At 43.0% G+C, this 12,996-nt stretch overlaps 1 protein-coding gene across 1 annotated transcript in view; it reads right to left on the bottom strand.

Moving 5' to 3' along the window:
• Positions 1 to 414: 414 nt before the first annotated feature.
• The window catches only part of LOC147697913 (F-box only protein 36-like), a 260,391-nt gene continuing 247,809 nt past the window's right edge, over positions 415 to 12,996 (bottom strand). Inside the window, exon 4 of the mRNA XM_086933368.1 lies at positions 415 to 874. Within this exon, the coding sequence (XP_086789494.1) occupies positions 713 to 874 (162 nt within the window). The 3' untranslated portion in view covers positions 415 to 712. The remainder of the gene's footprint in view (positions 875 to 12,996) is intronic.

The following is a 12,996-nucleotide window of genomic DNA, read 5'->3' on the forward strand; positions in this document are numbered from 1 at the left end:
TAAAATGTATGAAGCAGCACCAAAAATACCACCGGGGAATACTTGGTTTTAGGCACGATGAGAAATGGTTTGTTTCTCCTTGTATTTTGCTCTGTCCATGTGTGTTGCATTCTGCTGAACACATAGATAGAGCAAATCGCCTGTAAAGATTGTTTATGTGCAGGAAGGAGTCCCTTTGCATTTTCTTGACAGGTTTTCACATGAGCAAAACAACACCTATATATTTGCTCATATGAAAATGGAACTCACATACATTTCCAGGGGTATGCCTGGAATCCTGCAAAGATTGAAGGTTTTCGATATACCTTTGCCATGGCTCTCTTGTGCATTTGCCATGGATGAACGTGGATTGCCTTGTTTTTGACAACATAATTTACTTGGGACTTTTTACATATTTCTCAGCGAAGGTAAATGTATTTTGCAGTTTTCTTTTAATGCCACAATCTGATTTTAAAACGGTACAGTGATGGATTCTCATATATTCTTAAGAAAGAGGCCCAGTTGTGTATCATATGGTCTTCACAGCATGTTATCAGTTTAACACAAAGCTATTGTCTAAAGCCTACTGATTTTCCAACTATTTTCCACTTGCTTGCTTGTGGTTATGACATGTCTCAAAAGCACATACATTTGATTTAAATGCTAAAAAGTCCACACAAATAGCATCTCGAGTCCTTTTGCCAAAGGTAAATAGAAATTTGAAAGCGATGCTTCAAAAGAACGTGCTTCTTCTCCTCTGCAGCCACTGGGGGCGTCCAGTTATTTGAGGGAGGGTTTTCTTCCTCCCATTCCCTGATCCAGTTTTCTTTATGCCAGTAGAGCCATTGAAGTGTGGCATTCGCACTTTCTCCCAGAATTCTTCACTGTTACACAACTGAGGGAAGTGAAACGCAGACAAGACCTGTTAGAGTGTTATGTATTATTTGATGCATCACAAACCTTAAAATGCCATGCACCAGGATTAAAATATGAATGCATTTATGTTTGAACAATGGCCACTTATGAGGGCATGCAGAGCAAAAAACTGACATTTTGCACGTGTAGATTCTTGTACATTTTCAGAGATTGAACAAGCACTAAAGAACAGTGTTCCTGAAGAAAGTATGTTATTATTTTTTTACACTATTATATTATTATAAATTACTAGGCCCTTCTACTAGTAGAGTTGACATCTTGGCCCAGATTTATTAATCCATTTATGTCGCCCCTTGTGTCACGCAGGGCAACACGAAGGCCTATTTGGGATTTACAAAGCCACGCAAGGCCGGATTTGTATGGCCTTACCTTGCTTTGTAAAGAAATGTAATGCAGCACACCAGCTTGCACTTTGTTGCATTACATTTCTTAGTGGTAGTTGTTCCATGGGTAGAGCATGGGTTTTATACGTTCCAGATTTAGTAAGGTTTGTAAAGCTGGAATTGCGTAAAATCAGTGAAATTGATAAGCTATCACAGAGAGTCGTAACAACGAGAAATATGTTTATTTCCCCTTGTTACTTCCTCTTTGAATGCATGATGCATTCTGCATCACGCATTGAAAGAGGAATATGCCTCTTCGAATTGTTTTGTGTCCCTTCCTGCACAAAAACAATCCTGCCTGTAAACCGGCACAACGGTGCAACGGTGCCTTGCATTGGCGCTAGGCAGCCAGAAGTGAGCCAGTGCAGTAGGGAGAAAGCTAAAGAGTGCCACATCTTAGTAGATAAGGCGCTTTTCAGTTCTCTCCCATTCAAGCAGCGCAGCACAGTAACTTTGCTTGCTGCCCTGCGCTTTGTGAACTTTTGATACATATGCCCCCTGATTTCCTGAGGTGCTTCCAAACCCAACTCTCTTGAGTCATCTAGAAAAAGGGACCAGATGCAAGGCTATTGTTGCTTTCAGACTTCTTAACTTAAATGTGTGTATTGCAATCTCCCTTCCTGAAATCATTCAGCAGTTAGCTCTGATGGGATTGTGTTGCGTCCTCTCACCAACCTTTATCAAATTGTTTCTCTATTCTCTGGAAGTTTGCAACTCTCTTTATCTTAAAGGATAGCCATATCAATGCACGTTCTACTGTACATCACTTAAGTAAATCAGAGTTACTTCTCAATACCAGCCAACTCTGCTTATTATGGGCCCATGGATGCACAAGACCCTACTAAATGTCTATAGCATTAAAGAACATACCTCAAACAAAAGAGGGAATGTTGCAGCAGCCATCATTAAACAATCATCTCGATTATAAAAAAATATTTCACTTCCCTCAAATTCTCCCTCTATCCCAATCTCACTATTACATTGCTTCTCATCTACAGACCTCCAGGTCACAATGTTTTGTTCTTACTCGCTTTTAACACTGTAGCCACACACATACCAGCCTACACTGGCAAATTACTCATTATTGGTGACTTCAACTTCAGATTTGAAGGCATCACTGGTAGTAACACATCTATGGCTCTATTTAGCCATGCGAAAAGTACTGCGCTGCACCATCCTTGCTGTTTGGTACTGATAATATTATTCTTTCTCCTTGGTTTAGACCACTTTCACATCGATTTTACTATATCGCTCCCTGGTGTTTACTACCACGTGTCATGATTGGTATCAGATATCACCAAAGGACCTAACTGATCCATTCTTGCTACTTCCTCTGCTACCTTGATTAGGACCCCCAACTTGAGGTTCAGCTTTTTCTCAAACTGAAGTACACTTGAGTTGTTGCTCCTCATGCAGCGTAAGAATTTGTGGTGCAAGCACTAAAGTTTTGCTTGGATTTGAGCTGTTCTAGGTAGTTCTAAAACTAATGTTGAGAAGGCAGAACATCATTGGTGCACTGACTATGTGTGTTCTAGCAAATATGCAAGTATATTTTATCCAACAGCAGCACAAACACAACTTAAGCACCTGCTGAATTTATTCAATGCACCCCCACTCCACAAGAGGTCTCGTATGAGTGTCTTGGCCCTGGCAAAGAAGCCTCTCCCTACCCGGAAGGGGAAATTCTGAAGTTGGTATAAAAGTTTCGGGAATTAAACAATTTTGAAGATGGCCAAGTGGCCAATCAGTCATAATGGGAGGGAGGTCCAAAACTTTACGTCCCTGGTCAATTTCACAAGCTGAGAGTGAAAGCTGGCCTTGTGTGTCAGGGCTCTGTTCTCTGTGATAAACACCCCAGATATTGAACCCAGTCGGAAGCACCCCTAGCTCCGGGGCCCATGACATTTCCACTGGACACAGGGCGATAGGGTAAATCGAAGACTTAGCCTTATTCACTTGAAGGATGGATTAGATCCCAAATGTGGATATTATTTGCAGAGCTCAAGGGTCTGACTCGGCAGGGTTTTTAAGGAACAGCAAGACATCGCCTGCATACAGGGAGATTTTGTCACAGACCGTTAGGGACCACTGAAAACTGTGCAACAGCGCATCAATTCTTACCCAAGCCACCAGAGGCTCTATCGCCAAGGCAAACAGTAAGGGAGAGAGCAGGCAGCCCTGTTAGGTACCCCTCCCTATGTGGATACTGCGGTGCCGGCCCGTACCCTTGCCTGAAGTTTAGTGTATAACAGTCTGATGTAATTAATGAATTTGGGCCCAAAGTGTAGGTGTGTTAGTAGTGTAAAGAGATAGTCCCAGTCCACAGAGTACGCCGCCTTTTGAAGATCCACCATTAGCAAAGCCAGTAAACTAGCACTCAACTCAATGGCATTGTTGACCCTCCTAATATTATGTTGAGTCGCCCAATGGGACATGAACCCAGACTGATCGGGAAAAACTATTTTTTTGATCACTCCCAACAGCAGATTCACCAAAACCTTGGCCTACACCTTAACTTCTATGTTCAGCAATGCTATTTTTATGTACTCATCACATCATCTACCACACAGACTTTGGGATTACCACTATGTTCATCACTCTGTGGTCCCTGGGCAACCCGCCCAACTGCAGGGCCTCCGAAAAGGTCTACATCTGAAGTGGGCCAACCTGTGGCCATATGAGTCTCCAGAATTCCACTGGAAACCCATTGGGCCCTGGCTTTTTGCCTGGTTGAGGCTACATTAGGGTCTCCCCATATTGCCCAAGGGTAATATCAGCCACTAGAAGGTCTTTGTCTACAGGGACTAAGCGGGTCACTGGGAGGTCTGCCACAAATTGTCCCAGGTCTGTAGCTTTCCCTCCCGATCAGGACTGTAGAGCTGTTGATAGTACACAGTGAAGGCTTGTGCAATGTCCACGCTGTCAGTAATGTGCAAGCCCTGGTCGTTTTCAATGTAAGATATAGGATCTCTGGAGGCATGAGGTGTACACAGTCATTGTAGAGTTTACTTGCCTTGTCACCTCCATTGATATATCCGGCTGCGCCTAGCAATCCATGCCTATCTGGACTCTTGCATGCGTTCTTGTCATCCGCCGTGGCTATGTATTGTCGTTCAAACTTGATTATGAGGGCTCCAAGTCAGATACATTTTGTTGGGCCCGCCCCGTCCTGCTTTTATTGCAGCTAATAATCACTTCTTTCAATATGGCCTTCAAAACCTCCCAGAGAACACCCGGGGAGTCCACCGACGCACAATTTTCTTTTAAGTATCTCTTACCCATGTGTCTGTGGCCTCACGAAACTCCCCGTCCCGTATTGCACCAGTGACTCATGTGCAGCAGCCCATCAGGGCCCCCAAGCGAGGTCAAGTAGTACTGGTGAGTGGTCGGACATCCCCCTTGCCAAGATGTGGACAGTTATTACCCTATACCCCTCCTTTTTTAGGGAGAAGGAAATATTTGAAGTGGGAGCGTGATCTATGGCCATTTGAAGAGAAGGTGTAGCAGCACTCCACTGGGTGATGTGCCTGCCACCCATTGAAGAGGGACATATTAGGCAAGAATGTGGGGAATATTGCCGGTGAGCCCCTACCATGTTCTTAGCAGAGGAATGATCCAAGCAAGTTCTCAAATCCCATTAAGGTCCCTGTCCAGGACCCATGGGACCGCAGGAAGCTCTAGAATGAGGTGGTCAATGTCTATGTGAACTCTTTTGTCAGGGGAAGGGGCATATACGCAGATTAGCGATAGGGGGAGAACCCTGTTGAGTTTCATTCACCATCACATAACACCCCAAATTGTCATGCCACACCCTGGAAAATACTGGGGGATATGCTTATGGACTAGAATGGCAACTCCCCTTGAGCTACGATGAATCCCCGAGTATAACACCCTTGAAAGCCCCCTGCGCTCCAGGAAAGGCAATGATTGCCCATGAGATGTGTTTCCTGCAACAGGAGTATATGGGGTCGGTTTGGCAAGCCATCTTCAGAACTTCCACTCGCTAAATTTTGTCTAGAAGACCATTAACATTCCACAAGAGCATGCTAAGCCTCCCCATGACGGTTGGCTGCTGTGGATCAATCATTTGTCCAGGGATGTAGCAGTGTAATTCACAATGCTTGTAATATGTCTGCGTGTTTCATGTGCGATGGTGATAAGTCGTTGCAAGTGTACCAGAACTAGGTCAAAACAAAGAAAACTCGCCCTCTCCAACTCCCACCCCATACTTCGCCAACTAAAAGTACCTTTCATGGTGTAACTAGGAACAGAAGTCAACTGGGCTAGCCTGAGATATACATCTACCCTGCTGGGAAACCTCACTCCCAAACATGCCTCAACCCTTCCCTATACCAACCCTAAAAAACTCACAGTTATAGCTTAGAACAGCCCAATGCTTAGATTACTAGCCATCCCTGAGCACCACCACGCATTCCCCGAAGAAGTAGTTGGATGCTCGCCAGTACTCGTTAGGACATATCAAGCAGGAGGCTCCTGGGAGGGTAACAGGGAGTGGGTGTCCACCACAGCATGCATGAGCTCTTTGTCTGCCTCGGAGGCTGCCCTCCCCACTGAGGACCCCTCGAAATCAAGCGGGCAAGCCCTGCGGTCTCGTTGCTGAGTCCTTCGTTGTGGAGCTGTGCTCCATTCTCCCGTAGGTCTCCTGTCCCTGATGCAACTCTTGCCTCCCCTCCCTTGGCTCCCCCTTGCACAGATTGGGCCATTCCCCCATCCAGGCTAAGGCCACTTCTGGAGTGTCAAAAAACAGGGGTGCATATGTACAAGAAACTAGCCGAGTGTGATGTTGTGCCAAATTTGGAAACACAGCGCTTTTTCAGTTTCAAAATGCAAGGATGCGCCGTATTTACAACAATACGGTGCACCCCTGCGTTTTCCCTAGCGCTGGCACTAAAGAAGCTGCCTAGCACCAGCGCAGACACCCGATTGGCATTTTGCTAGGGTGCCTGTGCTGCAGGGGTGATTGTTTATTTTCAGGAAGGTGTCCCTTTAACAGGCAATTTGGTCTATACTTGTGTGCTGCACAATGCAGCACACGTGGAAAGAGCAATATACAAGGAGAAATAAAACATTTCTCTTCATATCACCTGTTTAAGACCAGGTATTTCCTGGTCTTATTTTTGGCATTGCCCCATACCTTGTTAATATGGGGCAGCATCAAAAATCAATGGGTGTTGTGGTGGAACACCTACTGCAACACCCATTGCCCGCCCCTTTTAAGCTAAGTGCTGCAAGAATAAGGGCATTATTTACAATGCGGCGTTAAGCTGTGTCAGATGGATTAACGCCGCCTTGCAAATAGGGCGAAGGACTTAACACCACTAGAATGTCGCAAACAGTGATATTCCATGGTATTAACTCCTTGTAAATACACCCCAAGGCATATTCCTGGAAGATGACTTTCGAATAAGCAGGAAAGAGGAGCATATATTGGATTTTAATGGCTCTCAGTTTTTGCTTTACCTCTTGGAAGGATCTCTTCTGCTGCTGAACTTTAATCATAATCCGGAAAGATCATCACTGGGGAGGACTGAAACATAAGAGATCTGGCCCTGTGGCACACCCATAGGAAGACATCTAGATCAGCATAGTTAAGTACTTGGGCAATCAAGGGGTGAGATGGAGAACCCACAGGATGTTTCATAATGAGGGCCCTGTTAACCCTTTCTACTAATAAGCGGGATGCCCACGATGCGTAGGTTGTTACGCCTTGACTGTCCCTCAGCATCCTATGCTCTAGCCTTCTGATGACTAACCATACATTGCAGAGAGGTGATTCAGAACTCATGTGACTTGATGGTGTCTTCAGTTTCAGAGATCCTGCACTCCACTTCCATGACTCGATTCGATTCAAATAACTTTATTTCGATTCCACAAGGAAATCATAAAAGTATACATCAATTTAAAAACAAAACAATTAATCTGCCATAAAATCACAATACATGTTTGCAGGATTCTAAAATAAAACCATAATACAGCTTAAAACTAAATACCATGAACAATCAATATCTATTTCTGATCATCAGAGCTGATCTAATAAAATTCAGTACAGCATTACAGGTGTTTGCAATTGACAGAGATAACAAGAATTTATAAGCTTCTTTGTAATAACACGTTCCAAGAGATAATAATAATGGTCTGATAAAGGTGTTTCTTGGGACCTTATACAAAGTACAAAAGAGAAAAAGGTGGAGAGTATTTTGCGAAACCTTATTATTACAAGGGCAACAAGGTAACTTCTCCCACCAGCCCCCCTGCTTTGGAAAAGCAAAGAGGAAGTGTAAAGTGCCAAGGCGAAATCTTGTAAGATAAAAGCGCCATTGCGTGTTCATAATATATGACAGATAAAAGGGTTGGACTAGCCTTCCCCGTACCCATGATACATAATCATTTGTCTTTAAAGAACCCAGTTTAACACTATAGGCATTTTTATTAACTTCCTTAGCATCCTTACTAAGCATGTCAGGATTTGTAAACATATGTCCCAACCCTATCTTATAGAGGGTCTCCCTGACATATCGTAGCCATGGGATTTCCCTGTAATGCTCGAGTTTAAGGCAATCTTGAAGGATATCCTTGGTTAATTTCAGTTCATCAGATTGCCAAACTTTAGACCATAATATTAAAGGTGCAACGTGAATAACATCGCTTACAAACTCAATTCCAACCTCTCCGTGGCAGAATATGTTAGATGTGCCCGATGGGACAGATAGTAAGCATTTTAGAAACTTATTCTCCATAATCTGTATTTTTTCCCAATTTTGTGACCCCCAAACACCAGCCCCATAGGTCAGAGCAGAAACACATTTAGCTTTATATAAAGATATTATTTCAGCTATACGTCGTTGTCCTAATTTACTAGCAAAGCGAAAGAGAGCTTCAGTTGACTGTGTAACCTTTTGAACCCTGGCTGACAACAAAGGTTCCCAGTTCAATTTTTTATTAAAAAGGTTTCCCAGATAATTGAAGTTATCAACTTTCTCTATATTGGAGTTCCTCACCCTGTATTTGCAAATTTTTACATTTTTCGAGCCGCAAGTCATGGCAAAAGATTTAGTAAAGTTGACCCCTAGATCTAATTTTCCCATAAACATATCAAAAGCATTCAGACAAATCTGCATGCTATTGGGAGTAAGGGCCATTAGGACAGTGTCATCTGCATATGACAACATTGGAATTCTTTTACCGTTTATCTTCGGAAAATCAGCAACAGTTTCTAATAGAAAGCCCTCTAGACCATTCGTATAAACCAAAAATAGAAAAGGGGCTAAAATACATCTCAGTCGGACGACTTCGGTGGATAATATAGGTCTTGTTTTCTCTCCTCCAGGGCCATATCTAATTCTGACCATTGTGGCAGTGTGCAACCTGCGGAGCAAAGTAACCAAAGGCTCCTCAAACCCCATAGAGTCCATCATGCGCCACAATTTATCCCTGCATACCGTATCAAATGCACTGGACAAGTCCATAATTGCCAAGTGAATAGAACTATTCTTTGCACCCATGTACTTGCCCATGATCAGTGCTAGATTCAAGCACTGCTCAGTAGTTCCTTTCCCCCTCCTAAAACCATATTGGGATTCTACAATAACCCCCGCCGACTCTGCCCACGATTCCAGACGTGCCAATATTACCCTACCCATTAACTTGCATGATGCGTCAATTAATGATATTGGTCTATAGCAACGCGGGTCAGACTTATCACCCTTTTTGAAAATAGGCACAAAAACTGCCTCTTTCCAGGAGGTCGGAATGGGCCCCAGCACTAATGCCTTAAAAACATTCAGAAGTAATGGGGACCAGACCTCCAGATTGTGTTTAAAAAGGTCTAAGGGTACTGCATCAGGGCCAGGGGCCTTTAAAGCCGCCCCCTTAGTCAAAGCCAGCTCCACTTCCGAGAGCGTTAATGAGTCACTAAGTATCTTTGCTGATTCCATGTTAACATTACAATATTCATCCTCTCCCGTGGTGGCAGTCTGTAGTTTCTCCTTGGGATTGAAGATTTTACTATAATGAGCTACCCAGAAGTCTTCAAGTATATGCACTCGAATGGTATTTTCTTCCCCTGTTTTTAAAAAAGGCCTATTTATTATTTCCCAAAAAAGTCTATTATCCCTTAGATCAACCGCTTTATCCAGGTCTTCCCATGCTTTGGTCCTTAAATCATTTTTCCTCTTTCTAATTGCCTCCCTGTATCTTTTCCTAGCCAATATAACCATGTCTCTATCTCGTGGGTCATGGCGTAATGCCTTAGTTAAGTTTGTTTGCGCTGAAGAACATTCAGCATCAAACCATTTAGGCCCTCGGTGTTGATTCCTCCCCCCTATTTTTACAAGAAGATGAGTAGCCACATTACCCATTAATATTTCGAAACTCTTAATTATGTGGTCTGGATCAGAATTAGGTGATAGACAAGTTTCTATCTGAATCGCGTTTTCCTTAAAAATATCCATTTCCAATTGCCTGACAGGTACTTTGTTCCACTTTAGAGTGACGCCCTGATTCTGACTGTATACTATAGGTTCTTCCGGACCCAGTTTTCTTTCAAGAGCCATGTTAAAACTCAGAATTAGGGGATTATGGTCACTGGCTGGGTTCGCCTCAATTTTAAAGTCCTTCAAGAAATGGAAAACCCCCCTAGATACCATTGCAAAATCGATTGTACTCATTCTGCCCCCTGTGCCTTGAAAGGTAGGTATATTCACAGTACCTAAAAAGCTAGGCATATCCAGGATACATAAATAATTGTTCGTGACAATACTGCTTAGAGCCTCCCCTTGTTTGGTATGAGTAAAATGGGCCATAGGTTGGTCATTTAGATCCATCAGACCACACGCCCTGGACCCACTAAACTTACATAACTCACAATTAAAATCGCCTGACCATATGATGGAAAGAGGGAAGACCCTATTTGTCACCTTAGCAATCTCTTCCTGTAGGTTATCAATAATTACAGTTTCATGGGGATCAAATATATTATAGTACCAATTAATAAGAAGAACAGTTTCAGGAAATAGATCCTTAATGATAAGTAATTGGTACCAAGGTGATTCCACCATTCTGTAAACATATCTTGGATTATGCTTTACAGAGATTGCTGTCATAAGCCCAACCTTAGCTCGTCCTGATTGCGATGGTATTGCAGGAACATTAAACATTTGAAAACCATCCAGGCTCTGGTCCACAGTACTCCATGTCTCCTGTAAACAGACTATGTCAAAAGAATCTACGTATTCTACCCAAACCGGATCCTCCAATCTTTGCCCAAGGCCCGTAATATTCCAGGAAATTATACGGAAATAGCTAACCTCCTCCCAATTACCCTCCTTTACCAGTTGTGTTTTAGTTATAGAATGAGCTGGCTCACACCCATCTACAATATTTCCTGTACCATTAGTTCCCACATCAACAACCTCATGAATAATTATATCATTATTTCCCTGACTCTGTCTATCTATATTCCGCAGGTCTTGCCGAATCAAGGACAGGTCTACTTTCAATCTCTGATAATTTGCCTTTAATGGTTTCTTTGAGGTCCTGAATATTTTGAAGAATAGAGGCCATTAGAGACCCTCTGGTCGAGTGTCTCCTCCTCCCACAGCACCAGTGTACTAAGTATACTTGCCTATCTTTTGCTGTGCTATGGGAACAGCAGGTTTGTCTCGTGCCATAGTGGAGGTTCAAGTTGCTGGGATGAGAGTCAAGTGGCCTGTGTCTGTATGGTTTAAGAATGGCAAGCTCCGCCCCAAGTCATATGGATAGTGCTGTCCCTAGTGCGAGTTTGTGGGGGGGTTTCTCGGTAGATGGTGTTGCTCCCCTCTCCATATAATTGCTGCCTCTTAAAACCCCTTATCAGTCATGGGCACTGCAGTGGCCCCCTCTTTCCTCAAGGACCGCTGGGGGGGGGGCAACAAAGCTAAGGTAAGAGTCTTAAAGGCGCGCAATATACTGGTTTCAATCCTTAACTGGCGACAAATTTTATCGCACAGAGTCGGTAATCTGACCACAATCTCACCTTTATTAATATTCTAGCCTGGGGTATCCCGCGGTCCAACCAAGTCGCACCCGACATATACCCGTATAAGAATACTTATAAAGGTAAGTCCATTAAGAAACCTCGCATGTTAGATAGTCGTGAAATGCTTAGGTGATTGTGGTATATTCTAAATGGGACACCTATTTATTTCAGAACAGTACCATGTTCAACATTACCGATACTTCTGAAGCGTTAACCTTATGATCTCCGGGCACCACAGCACCAGTTATTCATAATATTGGTAAGCCAATAGAAATAGACTACGCTTTTACAGTGAACTCTAGTGTTGCACGTTTTAGTAACTATAGATGGAATATTTAGTCTGGGGTCTCAGATTCACAAATGCGGAATACAATAATTTGAGACATAGAATATAACCTATTATGACCAGACTGTCTTGCAATGAAACTCTCTCCATTGTACATACATTATGTGAAAACGGTGATTGTTGTCACTAGTTGGCATCCACCGATCAGGAAACTAAATACGATGTTCCCACTAATGTCTCCAGATCCAACATAAAATTCGAGCCCCAACTCAAAGGGCTCACATGAGCCATTGTTAATCGAAGGAATTTTTACAATGGATGTTCTTATTGAATCATTTATGATGTAGTGACCCACATCATTTGGTTCATTTTCAATACAGAGAACATTACCCTGTTGTCTCAATCGCTTGGAAAGCAACGGTCTCGGGCCCGGCTGGGTCGGAATTATCACCAGCTGTGCGGTGAGCCTCTATGTTCTATCTATTTAGCCTCACTATTTTTGCGGTTTTTGCCCAGCTACCAAGAATGTGGCACAATAGTCATGAGTTCTTTCCTTTTCTATTTTGGGGCTTTTCTCTTGAATATACAGACCTTCTGATCGTGACACAACAATCTAGGTATGTGCCCTCTTGTACATGCAGTCACAGTTGTCTGTGACTTTCTCACACATCACTTTAGCATGTAGTATGAATGAATCGTGCACGGATAAGAGCACCTTCGCCTTTTTGCATATCTTGCAGTACATGTCGATTCACTGCAAATAATGATATCTAGGTTCCCTCAACGGGTTATCACAAACTCACTGGTCACCAGCACGTCGATTAGAGAACGGCATTAAAGCACTTTCGACATGAATGTGTTCGGGTTGCACTTAGATATAAGCAGGTGAATGAATGTTTATCCACTGTAGTGGAAGCTAAATCAAGTGTCTACAGACCATTACAAATGGTCTAATTGTAACCATACTCATACATGATACATGCTCTATTGTTACTTATCTATCTGTTTTAGCCCTGAGGATTCGCGAATGCGATGAAACACGTGTCGGCTGGCTGTATGATTCATTAAAGGACTCCACGAATTTCCCTTCCATTGGAGTTTCTGAGAAAAACTTTTGTCACTTTGATGTCTGTACTTTGTGTTATATTGTTACATAACAATCTGTATACTGTTGATTTGAGTGCATCGGCAACCCAGTCAGTTAGTCAATTGGTAGTTTATCTACTCAATCTGAGTGGTTCTAAGGCCTTCCCAATCGCAGGCTTGCACCATATAAATCTTGTGTTCTTTAACTTTTGTGCGTATAAACATGCAGTGCACTCAGTGCTTTACTGACCAAAAAGCCTTGCAGGATCCCCAAGTGTTGTGCTGTAAGC

This window comes from Lissotriton vulgaris, chromosome 8 (assembly GCF_964263255.1).
Source record: "Lissotriton vulgaris chromosome 8, aLisVul1.2, whole genome shotgun sequence".
Taxonomy (NCBI): domain Eukaryota; kingdom Metazoa; phylum Chordata; class Amphibia; order Caudata; family Salamandridae; genus Lissotriton; species Lissotriton vulgaris.